The following is a 12,283-nucleotide window of genomic DNA, read 5'->3' on the forward strand; positions in this document are numbered from 1 at the left end:
AACCCTGGGGGGTTGGGACTTGCAATGCAAACTGTTTTTTGGCTGGCATCAAATGCTGGATCAAGGAGAAAAGTGTAGACTTAATAGAGACTGGCTTCTTAGCTTGGACTGAGAAGTATTACCTTGTTTGTATTGGTGGGTAGCCAAAAGAGAGGGACAGGTGCTGTTCTCCATGCTGAAAGTGGAAGCTCTTCATCACGGTTCTACTGCTGGCATAGCAAAGATGTACTATAATTTAAAGGCAGTGATTTGGACTGTGCTGTTCAAATGTTCCTGGGATGGTGCATACCAGTGCACTGGAACCAGCTCTTTGCTGGAGGCCAGCTGCTTCCAGCAAGGATGAAGGATGGGCTTTGATTCTGTAAGTCTTCTCATGCAGGAGGGTGTTAGAGCTAAGCTTCAGCAAAGGAGCTCTATGATCTGTGAGGAGCTGAAAGCAGGTTTAGGAAAGCTGTCTCTATGTAGTACAATAGATCAGGTTGTATTTTCCTTCATTTAAGTAATTGTAACTGCCTCCTCCTTGTCACTGAAGGGAATTGCTGGTTATACAGACATCCTTTAACTGGTGTTGAACTGCATGTTCTCAAGATAAAAGATGTGAATCAAACAGCAAATACTTTAAATATCCCTTGGCTTCTGCAATTTCAAACTAGTTTGCACTCTATATTTTGCCTTTTTTTCTTGGTGTCATTTCTACTAACATTTTTTTTTCTAACATTGAAGATTTGGTAGAGTATCAGATATTTGCATTTGTGCTCATCCCAGTTTGCTGGAGTCAAGAGATGTTTCATGAAATGCAACAAATGCTGCACCTCCTGGTCGTGAAGGGCAACTCATTGACATAAGGTTCACCACCTTAACACCATTGCCCTTCTGTTGCCTTAGAAACTGAGTTTGTTGATATTCTTCTGTGTGCATGTAAACATGGGGGTGTGTGCATATAAATATATGTATGTGTGCATTGTCTGCTTTGTATATATATAGTCTGCAATAATGGCTTACTACCAACGCACTAGGAAAAGGGGTTGCTTGATGCAGCAGTTCTCCCCTCAATGGCAAAAATGTTGAACTAATGCAGGGCCCCAAGCTAAGACAGAAAACTGGGATGGTTATTGCTTGCCTTCACAGAGATGTGACATGAGCTGAAATTCCAGCCCTGAGGAGAGAGGAGCTGCTGTGGGGAACACCCGGGACAGGAGGAGAAAAAAAGGGATGGGTTTGGATAGATTACACTTGTATTTCAGTTTTGATGCATGAGGGAAGAGTAGAGTGGATTTGTATGCAAAGTGCCCACGGATGTGAGCAGGCTGGATCTCTATCGGAAAGCACAGTGGGATGGAAATACTCTTGACTCAATTCATTGTAACTTGTGTTAATGCATGACCCAGCATCTTGCATGGACAGGAATGCAGAGAGGTTGTGGGGTCTCCTTCTGGAGACTTTCAAAACCTGCCTGGATGTGCTCCAGTGCATCCTGCTCTAGCTGATCCTGCTTTGGCTGGGGGCTTGAACTCGGTGATCTCTGGAGGTCCCTTCCAACCCCTAACATTCTGTGATTCTCCTGTTCTGCACTGGCTGCTTACTGTTAACGTGACATTGCTTTAACCACACTTTCTTGGCTGGGCTGGGTGGTAATGGTGCCAATGTGGTGGACACAGGCTTATACCTGCACCCCCCAGAGCTAGCACTCATGCAACCATGCAGTCCATGGGCACTCGTCTCTGGGCAGGGGGAGATGCCTGTGATCATCCACTAAGCATTTTAGCACAGCAGTGACTTTGCTTTTTCTGCTGGGTGATGAAAGCTTTTTTGGAAACAGTTGCTTGCTTTATCCACCAGCCCCACAGCAAAAGGGGCTATCTCTTTGAGTTAGTCCCCATGCTGCATTTGGGGATGCCTGCAGCACAAGAGAGACCATGCTGTGTGAAAGGTCCCCCTTTGCCATAGCTGCCACATGTTGGAGCTGTCAGGTACCCTGCTATGGGGAAGGAGTCCATCCTGGGACAGTGTTTGGGGTTTTGAGTTGCTTTTAAACATTATGAAGTACCAGAGAGAAGGTTCCTTCCTGGGATGTAGGGAAACACCTCTCCTTGTTCCACTTCACCTCTTGCCATCAGGGGAGGCTTAGATGCTGGGCAACCTGATCTAGTGGAAAGTGTCCCTGCCCATGGCAGGGGGGTTGGAACTAGATGATCTTTGAGGTCCCTTCCAACCCTGACAACTCTGTGATTCTGTAATGCAAACAGTGCTGCTCATCCTCCCTGCAAGCCCTCTCATGTGCTTTGGGTTTTTTCTTTCTTAAAACACTGCACAAGAAACCACTCAAGAACTTAGAACTGCTAGCAGCTTCCTCAGCTGCACAGAGTGGCTTTGCTGTGCAGTGCAGAAGCTAGAGGCTGTTTTGTCATGGTGGGACTCCTGGGAGCTCCTTCCCCTCTTCTGCATGAACGTGGGGAGTTGGGTAGAGAAGTCCTTTGTGGTGTAGCTCGTGCAGCTCATAGGTTTTGGAAGTGTCAATTAACTAAAGATGGAGTAATTGGGTTTGCCTGCTGTGTAATGAAGCTTGCCATCACTAACAGGTTTAAAAAAATCATCAACCAGGCCTGATGGGTGTATCCTAAGCTACAGGTTTTGGACTGGTGTCTATTTCTGCTTTATAACTCTTGTTTTTGTGGGGGTCATGTTCTCTGCATACCTCTGACACTGAAGCACAGCAACCCCTTTCAAGAAATAAAAGCAAACACAGCTGTATGATGCCCAGGTGTGAGGGACTGAGGCAAGGAGCATCTCCATCTATGCCAGGAATCTCTGTTCACACGTGAAAGAGTAGACAACACTCCTCCTTTGCTGGATTTGCTTCTTTTCTCCACTCTCTTACCACCACGGCCACAGTGCAGCCATGGCTGTTTGTGATCCTTGGTTGTGTAGTGTACAGCTGACAGAAAATACTGCCTCCTCTTTGGAGGTCACTGGGATTTAAGTCTGCAAAGCCACAGCCCTGTGTGGTGTCATTTGGCCCAAAATGCTCAGCCCAGTGCATGGTGCTGAACTCCTTCCAAAGGGACTTTATTAAAACACATAGCTGGCCCTCCCCCTGGAGCAGCTCCTACAAAACAGAGTTGAATCCCCCCAAAACAGGGGTGGTCTTTGTACCTGAAACATGACTGGGTATTGTGGCAACCCTCTGGAGAAGTGGAGGACAAAGTACCTGGGATGATTTCTTGCGTTATCCCCAACATCATTGTGCCCTGTTCCCTCACTGGGGAGTCTGATGGGGACAGCACTGGGGCTGGGCACAGACCTGTGTGTGCTGTGCCCTTGCCAGCTGCTGTGGCATGTGACAATAGTGGTGTGTGCATGGTGGTGATGCCACCTGACAGTCTGGGTACACTGCCAGGCATTCAGAATGCTGTTTGCTTTTATATAAAATGAATTACAATTTAATGATAAAATTGTAATTTTGATAATATATGAAATGTATTTGTATATCACATGTATAAAATAAATACTAAACTACATTGTAAATTAAAAGGAAAACCCAGCTGTTAGCTAGTAGTTACCACTGGCAGTCCTTAGCCTTTGTCAGCAGAGAGGGCTGGAGAAGGGAGGTCCTGCTTCCCTGGGGTCAGAGATGACCATCTTCTGTCTGAGCACTCTGGCTGGAGCAGTGCCTGGCAGTCTGGCTTCAAGCTGTGCTGGTGTTTTGAGTGCATGAAAAACCTGCAGCACTTTCCTGGCTGGGACTGTTAGCTTGGTGAGATGTGCTGAGCCTATCTGGCTCCAACGATTCCCAGGGGAAGAGCTCATCTGTTGGAAATCAACTCCTGGTGTCCTGTACCAGGAGCATGAAAAACACTTTATGAGTGCATGCTGCTGCGTCTGCATGCAGCGTGGCCTTTGCTGGGCATGGAACGAGGTCCCCTCAAGGCATTCCAGGCTAATCTTGTTTCTTCACAGGGGAAACATGAGCTGGAGCATCATGGCTGGCTGTATGGTTAGAGCCTGCTTGCTGTGCCTCCAGGCAAGGTGAAATTGCATAATGCATTTAACCTCATTCAGCTGAATCGTTCATCAAATCAATATCTCTGCTGCTGTTAGATTTTCTTTGTAGATGCTGCACCAAGTTTAGCACAAATGTACATTGATTTGTTCTGTGCAGTTTCCTACCCTAGAATCACAGAATTGTGGGGGTTGGAAGAAACCTCTCGAGATTGTCTAGTCCAACCAAACTGCTAAAGCAAGTTTGACTAGGGCAGGCTGAACAGGAGTGGGAGCTTCTAAAGCTGATTAAAAATTCCCTTGTTAGTCAGAGGTGGTCATGAACTGGAAACTTACTGTTTCTTAGAGATGGTGCTAGAGAAGAGTAGATTTAGATTGGTGTTAGGCACAAGTTCTGCACTATGAGGGTGATGGAGCACTGGAACAGGTTGCCCAAGGAGCTAGTTGAGGCCTCATCCCTGGAGATACTCAAGGGTCAGGCTCAACAAGGCTCTGAACAACCTGATCTAGTGGAGGATGTCCCTGTTCACTGCAGGGGGTTTGGACTAGATGACCTTTGGAGGTCCCTTTCAAACCAAACCATTCTATGATTCTTTCTGTCCCTTTGCGTTAAGTATTGTGGAAAGAAAATGCAGTGTGGATAAAAGTGGATTGATCATTTTCTGGGCCCTTAGAACACAACTAAAACTTCATTGTTTCCTTACAAAACTAGAAAGCATCTATCAGGTGAGGTCAACAAAACTATGTGGTGGTTCTGATTAAAACCATTGTATGGGAGCCTGAATGCAAACTTGTACAGAGCCCCACACAGTTAATGAAGGAATAGGTAAAGCTGGGGGGGAAAAATGCACTCAGGGGAATTCCTGCACTGAATTTCTTCAGTCAGTTGAAACACTTCAGTGCAGCTAAACCTGGACAATAAGATTAGAGCACAATCAAAATAGCTGCAAGTCATCACGTGTCACATTGTCATTTGTCTTAAAGGATGGTGGCTTTCAAAATAGCCTGCTGGATGCTTGGCAGCGTGCATTAGGCACTGGTAATTAATTAGCTGCTGAATTGATCTTTTCCAGTAAAGCAGAAGGGAAAACTCAGAGCTGGATGGCAAGGAGATCTGAGAAGCTCACAAAGGCAGCTTCCTCCTTCAGTGATGCAGAACTGGTTGATAGTGCCAGGCAGCCCATGCATGGCTCTTCTTGGGCCTTCCAAAAATAACACCTATGTGCCTGCTGCTGGCCTGGCAATGCAAAGAGGGCTTGCAAATGGTTGGCTGTCCCTGAGGATATTTAGCTGCCCTTCCAGCTTTCTGGTAGGAGGAAAGCTTACTCATCCCAGCACTGGCTACAGCATCAAAGCTGGTGGTGCACTCTTACTTATCCTTGCAAGGAGCACTTCAAAGATACTAAATGTTTAAACGTGGCAGCTGTTTTGCCTTGGATGGACTGTTGCTTCTTCTCTAATGGCTTTTAGGTTGTAGAGTTATTTTGTGTGGTTTTTTTTTTTTTCTGAATACCATGCTCAGCAGCTGAAGACAAACCAAATTATTTGCAACACTTTTTTAACCATCCCTTAACTGCTTCTGACTTTGTCATATGAACCACCTCCTGCTTAAGTGTAGACTTAACGCTTTAATTTATTTGGGATTCTGTAATGTGTGTGAGGTTTATTTTCATTGCACCAAGAGGGCTTCAGAGTAGTGATGTGCTGAACTTACTTCTTTTTGTAGCTTAAAGGAAATTCCTTTAAGTTGTTCCTGGTGAGTTTTGAAATATGCTGCAGTGCCAATGGTCAGTGGAGATAAAAGCCACCTGAATGATTTGTGACACTTTCAATTCTAAATCACGATTCTGGTAGATGAAGAAAAGAAACTTGTCTTCCTCTTGCTGCATGTCCTTAAGATATGTAAAAGAGAAGACCATTTCTGTTTGCAAACACTTTGAATATTTAGGGCTTCCCAGAGGTGTAGCTGGCTGATTCAAATTCCTTGAGAGCCAAAGGGGATGGTCTGAATTGCTTTCTTTTGATCAAAGGTAAGTTGAAAACATTTTGAGCTTGTGACCAAGTATTTTATCTGAGCAAGCATTCCTGCAGCGAGGTAACTGAGGGGAGTATTGTGTATTTAGGTGGTGCTTAAGTGTCTGATTTGGAGGGGATAGAGAGCAGGGCTTGTAAACCCTGTGTAGAGGGAGCTCCACTAAGGCAGAGCCTGTGGGCATGGAGCAGTGCCAGGCTGTGTTCCTACAGGAACCAATGTAAATGCACATGTGTAGAAAGAGACTTTTTGCTTTTGAATTTTGATCTGGGATGCTGCAAGGCAACTTCTGGATGAGGACATCTCTGGCAGCCTGGACTCCATTGCCCACACTGGGGAATCAGGAACAAGGATGTTTTTTGGCATGGTTTGCCATTCCCTGGGAGCAGTGGCTGATGTCATGGGGGGGATGTTGGTGTCCTAGTTAAGCTCAGGAGCCTCAGGGTTTGTGGTTGTTAATAGAAAGGGAGTTGATGATGTATATCCACTAGGAGAACTGTGTACACCAGCGCAGGGATTTTAGCCTTCTCTGGAATAACTTATCCAGCTCTAGCTGCTGTGAAAGATAGAAATGAATTCAGGCTGGAGCCAGTATGGAAAAGAGCTGGTAAAGCGGGCTGGGCTTTTCAGGGAAAGGAGACCAAAAAGGAGCTGGGTTTGTCATACCTAGTGGAAAGCAAAAGCTGAGGACGTATATGGTTACTTTCTCTTGTATTTATAGAAACCAAACAGCAGAGAGCGAGGAGAGCAATTGCAGCTGAAAGACAAGGATTAGCAGCTGACAGATGGATTGAAAACAGGAGCAAGCCTGGGCTGGGAATTAAAGATAGTTTCTAACCATCAGAAGAGGAGGAGCGTGGCTGAACAGTGAATTACATCAGAGTGAGAGCTCAGCCAGCCTTTGCAAGGGATTGGGTGCCGCTGCTGGACGCTTTTGGGATGATGCCGCTCAGTCCCACGTTGCGGTGCCACTCAGGGGCTCCAACTGCAGCCGGTGGCAGGGCGACGCTGCTGTGCCTGCAGCGAGGCAGCCCGCCTGCGCCCTGCGCCGGGGAGCTCGTCAGCGTGTGCCGAACAAGCGAGCAGCGCTAACACACGCACATCAGTGAAACTGAGTGCTCGAAGCCTCGCCGAGAATGAGCTTAAAGCTAACACCACGAGGTGGAGGAGGAAATCCTGCCCACCCTGCCTGCAGCTGCTAGGGCAGCCTAAAGGAGGACATGGCTGCCAGAGCAGCTCTTGATTTTTTGGCCAGTGCAACCATTTAATTAAAGTAGCACTGAAAAGGAAGCCGGAAACTCAAGAAGCAGGTTTTTAATCACTTGGACTTTGGTAGACAATCTCTATGCAAATCATGCCTCTGGCATCATTGCTGTTTGCATGGGTGTGTGCTCCTGTCCCCAAGGACAGACATGGCACAGGCAAAAACCTCTGTCACCTTGGCATCTGTGTTTGGCTTTTGGCTTTCTGAGGGGCATTGTATTGCTTTGCTCATAGAATCATGGAACTGTTTCAGTTGGAAAAGACTTTTAAGATCGAGTCAAACCATTATCTAACTCTACCAAGCCTGGTGCTAAACTGTGCCCTCAGCACCACATCTCTGCTTTTGAAACATCTCCAGGGATGAGGATCAACCAGTAACTCAGGGAGACTGTTCCAGTGTTCAAGAACTCTTTCAGTGAAGAATTTTATTCTAATATCCAACCTAAACCTCCCCTGGTGCAACTTGATGCCAATTCCTCTTGTGCTACCATAAGTTATTAGGGAGAAGACACTGACTCCTACCTGGTTACAGTGCTTTCAGGGCACTGTAGAGATTGAGTTGGTCTCCCCAGTTCCCTCAGCCACTCCCCACAAGACCTGTTCTCCAGACTCTTCACCATCGTTGTTGCCCTTCTCTGGACCTGCTCCAGGAACACAGAATCCTCAGAAACTTCACAGTGGTGGGTGAAGGCTTCACGCCTCCTTGGGGTGCTGGGGAATGCATCCCAACGTGGCAGAAATGTGGGCAGCATGCCGGGGGAGGAGAGGTCCTGTTTGACAGTATATTTGAAATGGGATCCCCAAAAATACAACTGCCAAAGTGATTATGTGTTTTTTTGGGGCCATGGTGGGTCCTTGCTGGCTCTGGAAGAGGCATCGCTGCACCTGGGCAGGACATGCTCAGAGTTAATGGAGGTTCCTGCAGCTTTGCTCTTTTCTCAAAGGCTTCTGAGGGCAGAGGCTCAACACCTTTGGGTTCGATTTGTTTGGGTTTTTGTCTGCAGTTTGCTCTTCCCGTCCCACAGGGGCAGCGGCCTGTCTCCAAGGCTGCTGTAAAACGCCCTTTTGGAGTCCAGCAGGCTATTGCCCCCGCACTTCGTGCTTTGCCCATCTGAAACAATACGGGGAAGGGATGAAGAGCAGCGGGCAATGGGAGCTGTGCCGTGGGCGGTGCCGGGCCGGCCTGGGGCAGGAGGAGGAGGAAGGGGCGGCGCTGCGGCGGTGGCGCGGCGCGGCCATCCCCGGGCGCTGCATCGCTGCGTGCGCGGAGCCGCCTGCTGCAGCCGGCAGGATGATCGCCGCCCAGCTCCTGGCCTACTACTTCACGGAGCTGAAGGAGGATCAGGTCAAAAAGGTAAGATGGACCCTCATAGGGTGGGCCGCGACTCCCCCTTTCCTCAGGCCAGATCCCCTTTTTTAAAAAAAATTATTTATTTTTTCCTTCCCCCCCCCCCCCCCCCATTCCTCCTGGTTGTGTGGCTTTGCCCCTACAACGACCCAGCTGTGGAGAAAAAGGAGCATAAACCCTTTTAAAGGCGAAGCAAGCGGCCCCGCCAGAGCATCCCCGGTGCGCGGTGTGGAGGCTGCCGGGCGTGGGTGATGCCCAGCGGCCTGCCGCGGGTCAGGCCGCAGAAACGGAGCTCGGCAGAGCCAAGAAAGGGCTAGGGTGCTCAGGCCATGAGGCGGCTGCTTGTGATGATGGGCTTCCAGTCACCACCATCCCCGCAGAGGGGAGGTTCCCTTCTTCCCCAGGGTGCCTGTGGGTATCTGTCACCCCGGCACGAGGGTGACGAAGGCGAAGGGCTGGCAGTTTTGGAGTTGTGTCACTGCAGGAAGTGGTTGTCAGTTGTGCTTAAAAAGAAGAAGTCTTTCGGTGGGCTTCTTCCTCTTCAGTGTTCGGTGGCTGCTGTCGCATAGTTGGCATAGCCCCGGGATCCAGCACTGCCCCAGGGAAAGGGCGCAGAGCAGGGATGAGAACATGGCAGTTCGGTCCGGACTGAGCATATTGCAGAGCCGTAGGGAGCAGAGAGCCTGGGGCTAAGGTTGTGAGAACACAAACTGGGAAAATAATTGCCCTGAGCCCCGTCACAGAGCAGTGCTGACGTCAGGAAGCAGAGGCTTCCCCACTGTCACCTCCTCCGGCCGTGCTGGGTGACCCACCTAGGCACATGGCTGAGAGCCTGTTGAGGGCATCCCTAAAATATTTTGGGGAAGCTCAGTGACAGCTTTAGCTGGGCTGACTTGTAGTGGTCTCAGGGCTTGTCCTGGTGGGAGGAGACCACTTCTTCCCTTTGAGCTTTTGTCTGTACCTGAGGACAGAGACCTTGGTTCCTGTGTGTGGGTGACCCAACCTGCCCCACTCAATCCAGCCTCGCTCATGCCCAATCCTCTGTTGGATAAAACCTGAGACAGCACCCCATCTTTTCCCCATTTCCTTCATGGTTTTTAAGTCTGCTTTTCTGTCCAGACGTTCTCATGAGGAGCTGAAGGCTGCACACAGCCTCTAGCATTCTGCACCTTCTGGCCCCATGTACATGGATCTTCCTTTTCCCCAGCCCCCTTGTTTTCCTTTTCCTGGTGGATTTGTAAGTGCTGTTGCTGGCACCGGGCGTGCATGCCTGGGTAAGGCCTTCTCTGTCTGACTCTGCCTGTTATATTTAGAAACCCAAGATAAGCACAAGGGTGCTAGGCTGGCTGAGGAGCAGCAGAAAGGCGCTCTGGGGAAGGTGCAGCACTGGTGGGAGCGTGCAGGCGTGGGGCGGGGGGGAAACTCTGTTGTGTTCCCAGGGCTTATTTATTGCAGGCTGCTTTGGCACCATGAGGCTGTTATTGTCTGCTGGCACAGCTCCTCGTCTGGCCAGGGAGCTGTAAAGTGTTCTTATGGATAAATTGGGTTTTGTCTGAAAAAGAAAAAAAAAATTAAATCGAATGAAAACCAAACCAAACCAAACCCAGGCTATTGCTTTTGGAGGATATAAGACATCTTTTCCTGTTTATATCCCTTTGGAACGGATATTGGGCCCACTCACTTTTGGCAGCCCTTCAGGGAGGGTTTCTTTGGCAGACAAGAAGCCCTGCCCCACTGCTCTGCTGCCCCGAGGCTACTGGGAGCCGGTGGACTCCTCTGCGTGGTTCCCTGCAGGGTTAAAGGGGTTTGTGCTCCATCCCAGCATGCCGTTTATGGGAATACGTGCCTGCATGGCTTCGTTTCAGGGCCCTCCCTCTGCTCTTTGCTTCCGGAACAGCAGCGCTTTCAGCTGGTACGTGCTAGCAGCCAGGGGCTGCTGCCCGAGGTGTTGCCCCAGCTCAGGTCCATGGACCTCTTGGCCACAGCAGGTGCTCCTCTGCCTCACTGGCCCATGGCAGTTATCAGCTTGGGATTTGGAGGCGCAGGTGGCAGGTCATCTTGAGGATGCTACTGTGGATCACAGGAGGGCTGTGCAGGGGTTAAAAGTACCACTGAAGTGTTTGAGAAGGGGTTTGTGCACTACACCAAGGCAGGGCATCCTTCTTCCCTTGTGTGAACTCTTCCTTTTTTGCTGGTTCTCATCCCTGCATGTCTCTAGTGCTCAGTGTGGCGTTTCTGTGTTGGGAAGACTGGTGAGGGGCACAAATGGGGCGGTGGCTTCAGGTCTTCAGGATAGGATCTAAGAACTAGTGATTCCATACTGGTTTTGCTGGATTTTGAACACTCCCTTAGGCCTGGGAGTAAATTTTGTTTCAAATTCTGCAGTTTGTGGAGCATTTTTCAAGGAGAGTCATGGCAAGCAGAAGAAGTAGGCAAGGTGGATGTGTAGTGCTGAAGGTGTGGGTTGTCTGTCACATGCTGGCAGCCATGTGACCCTGCAGCCCCTGCAAGGGGACATTTTTCAGTGAAACTACATGTTGGGCTCATGCACCTGTGACCCTGCTGTGCAGAAGTGAGCTGGTGATGTGTAATCACAGAACCATAGAACCACTGAGGTTGGAAGAGACCTTCAAAATCAAGTCCAACTGCTTGCCTAGAGCTCACAATCCCACCACTACTGCTAAGCCGCTACCACTAAACCATGTCCCTCAGCACCATATTCACATGTCCTTTAAATACCTCCAGGGATGGTGATTCCTCCAATACCTGAGAACCCTTTTGGTGAAGGAATTTTTTGATTGTCTGAGCTGAACCTCTCTTGGCACAGCTTGAGGCTGTTTCCTCTTGTGCTGTCACCTGTTGCATGTGAGACCGACCTCCACCTTGCTCCAACCTCCTTTGAGGTAGTTGTAGAGGTTGATGAGGTCTCCCCTCAGCCCCCTCTTCTGAAAACTAAGATAGATGCCCTAAGACTAAGACTATGATAGCCTATACTGTGTAAAAACACACATGTGGTTTTACTCCAGGCAGGATAATTATCCAGCTAGTTTTAAAAGCATCCATTCCCTGAGTGTTTGTGATCCTATGAGGCAGTAGCAGGAGCTCAGCATCCTCACTGTGACAAGAGGATTTTGCACAACCCACACTGAGACCTGGATTTCTTTAAGAGGCTGACTCCCATCCTCAGGGATATGGGCATCATGGAGCTTCCCTGGCATCAGTGCCATTGGTGTGTTTGCAGGAGAGCTGTTGTAAAACTACCTTTCAGAACTTTTTGTTTTCAACAGGTTTGTACCTGCAGGAGCTGGCCCCAGCAAAGGGAGCCTTTAGGTGTTGCCTAGTTTCTCTCTGTCAAGGGAACAATGTCTTCTTGTCATGTTACCTGAGGATAGAATAAAAACCTTTTGCCATCCCAGGGTGACATGTGAATGTCATTTAACCTTGAAAAGATTGGGATGGGATATAAAAATGTAGCAACTGGCATAAAAAAAAAAAAAAAAAAAAAAGCCCTGTAGTGCTGACCTGCCCAGTATAAAGGCTTTTGAGGAACCAATCTGATAAATCATAAGTAAGCACAAACAGTTTCAGGGTGTCTAAACTACTTGTTTTAACAAGCCCTGGCTCCTGATGGATCGTCCTGA

The 12,283-nt window shown here is 48.7% G+C and overlaps 1 protein-coding gene across 2 annotated transcripts in view; it reads left to right on the forward strand.

Annotated features, from left to right (window-relative positions):
- The first annotated feature begins 8,585 nt into the window (after window positions 1-8,585).
- HK1 (hexokinase 1) overlaps window positions 8,586-12,283 on the forward strand; it is a 43,274-nt gene continuing 39,576 nt past the window's right edge. For both annotated transcript variants that reach the window (XM_054382187.1, XM_054382188.1), the window contains exon 1: window positions 8,586-8,648. In XM_054382187.1, the coding sequence (XP_054238162.1) occupies window positions 8,586-8,648 (63 nt within the window). The remainder of the gene's footprint in view (window positions 8,649-12,283) is intronic.

Source organism: Indicator indicator, chromosome 7 (assembly GCF_027791375.1).
Source record: "Indicator indicator isolate 239-I01 chromosome 7, UM_Iind_1.1, whole genome shotgun sequence".
Lineage (NCBI taxonomy): Eukaryota > Metazoa > Chordata > Aves > Piciformes > Indicatoridae > Indicator > Indicator indicator.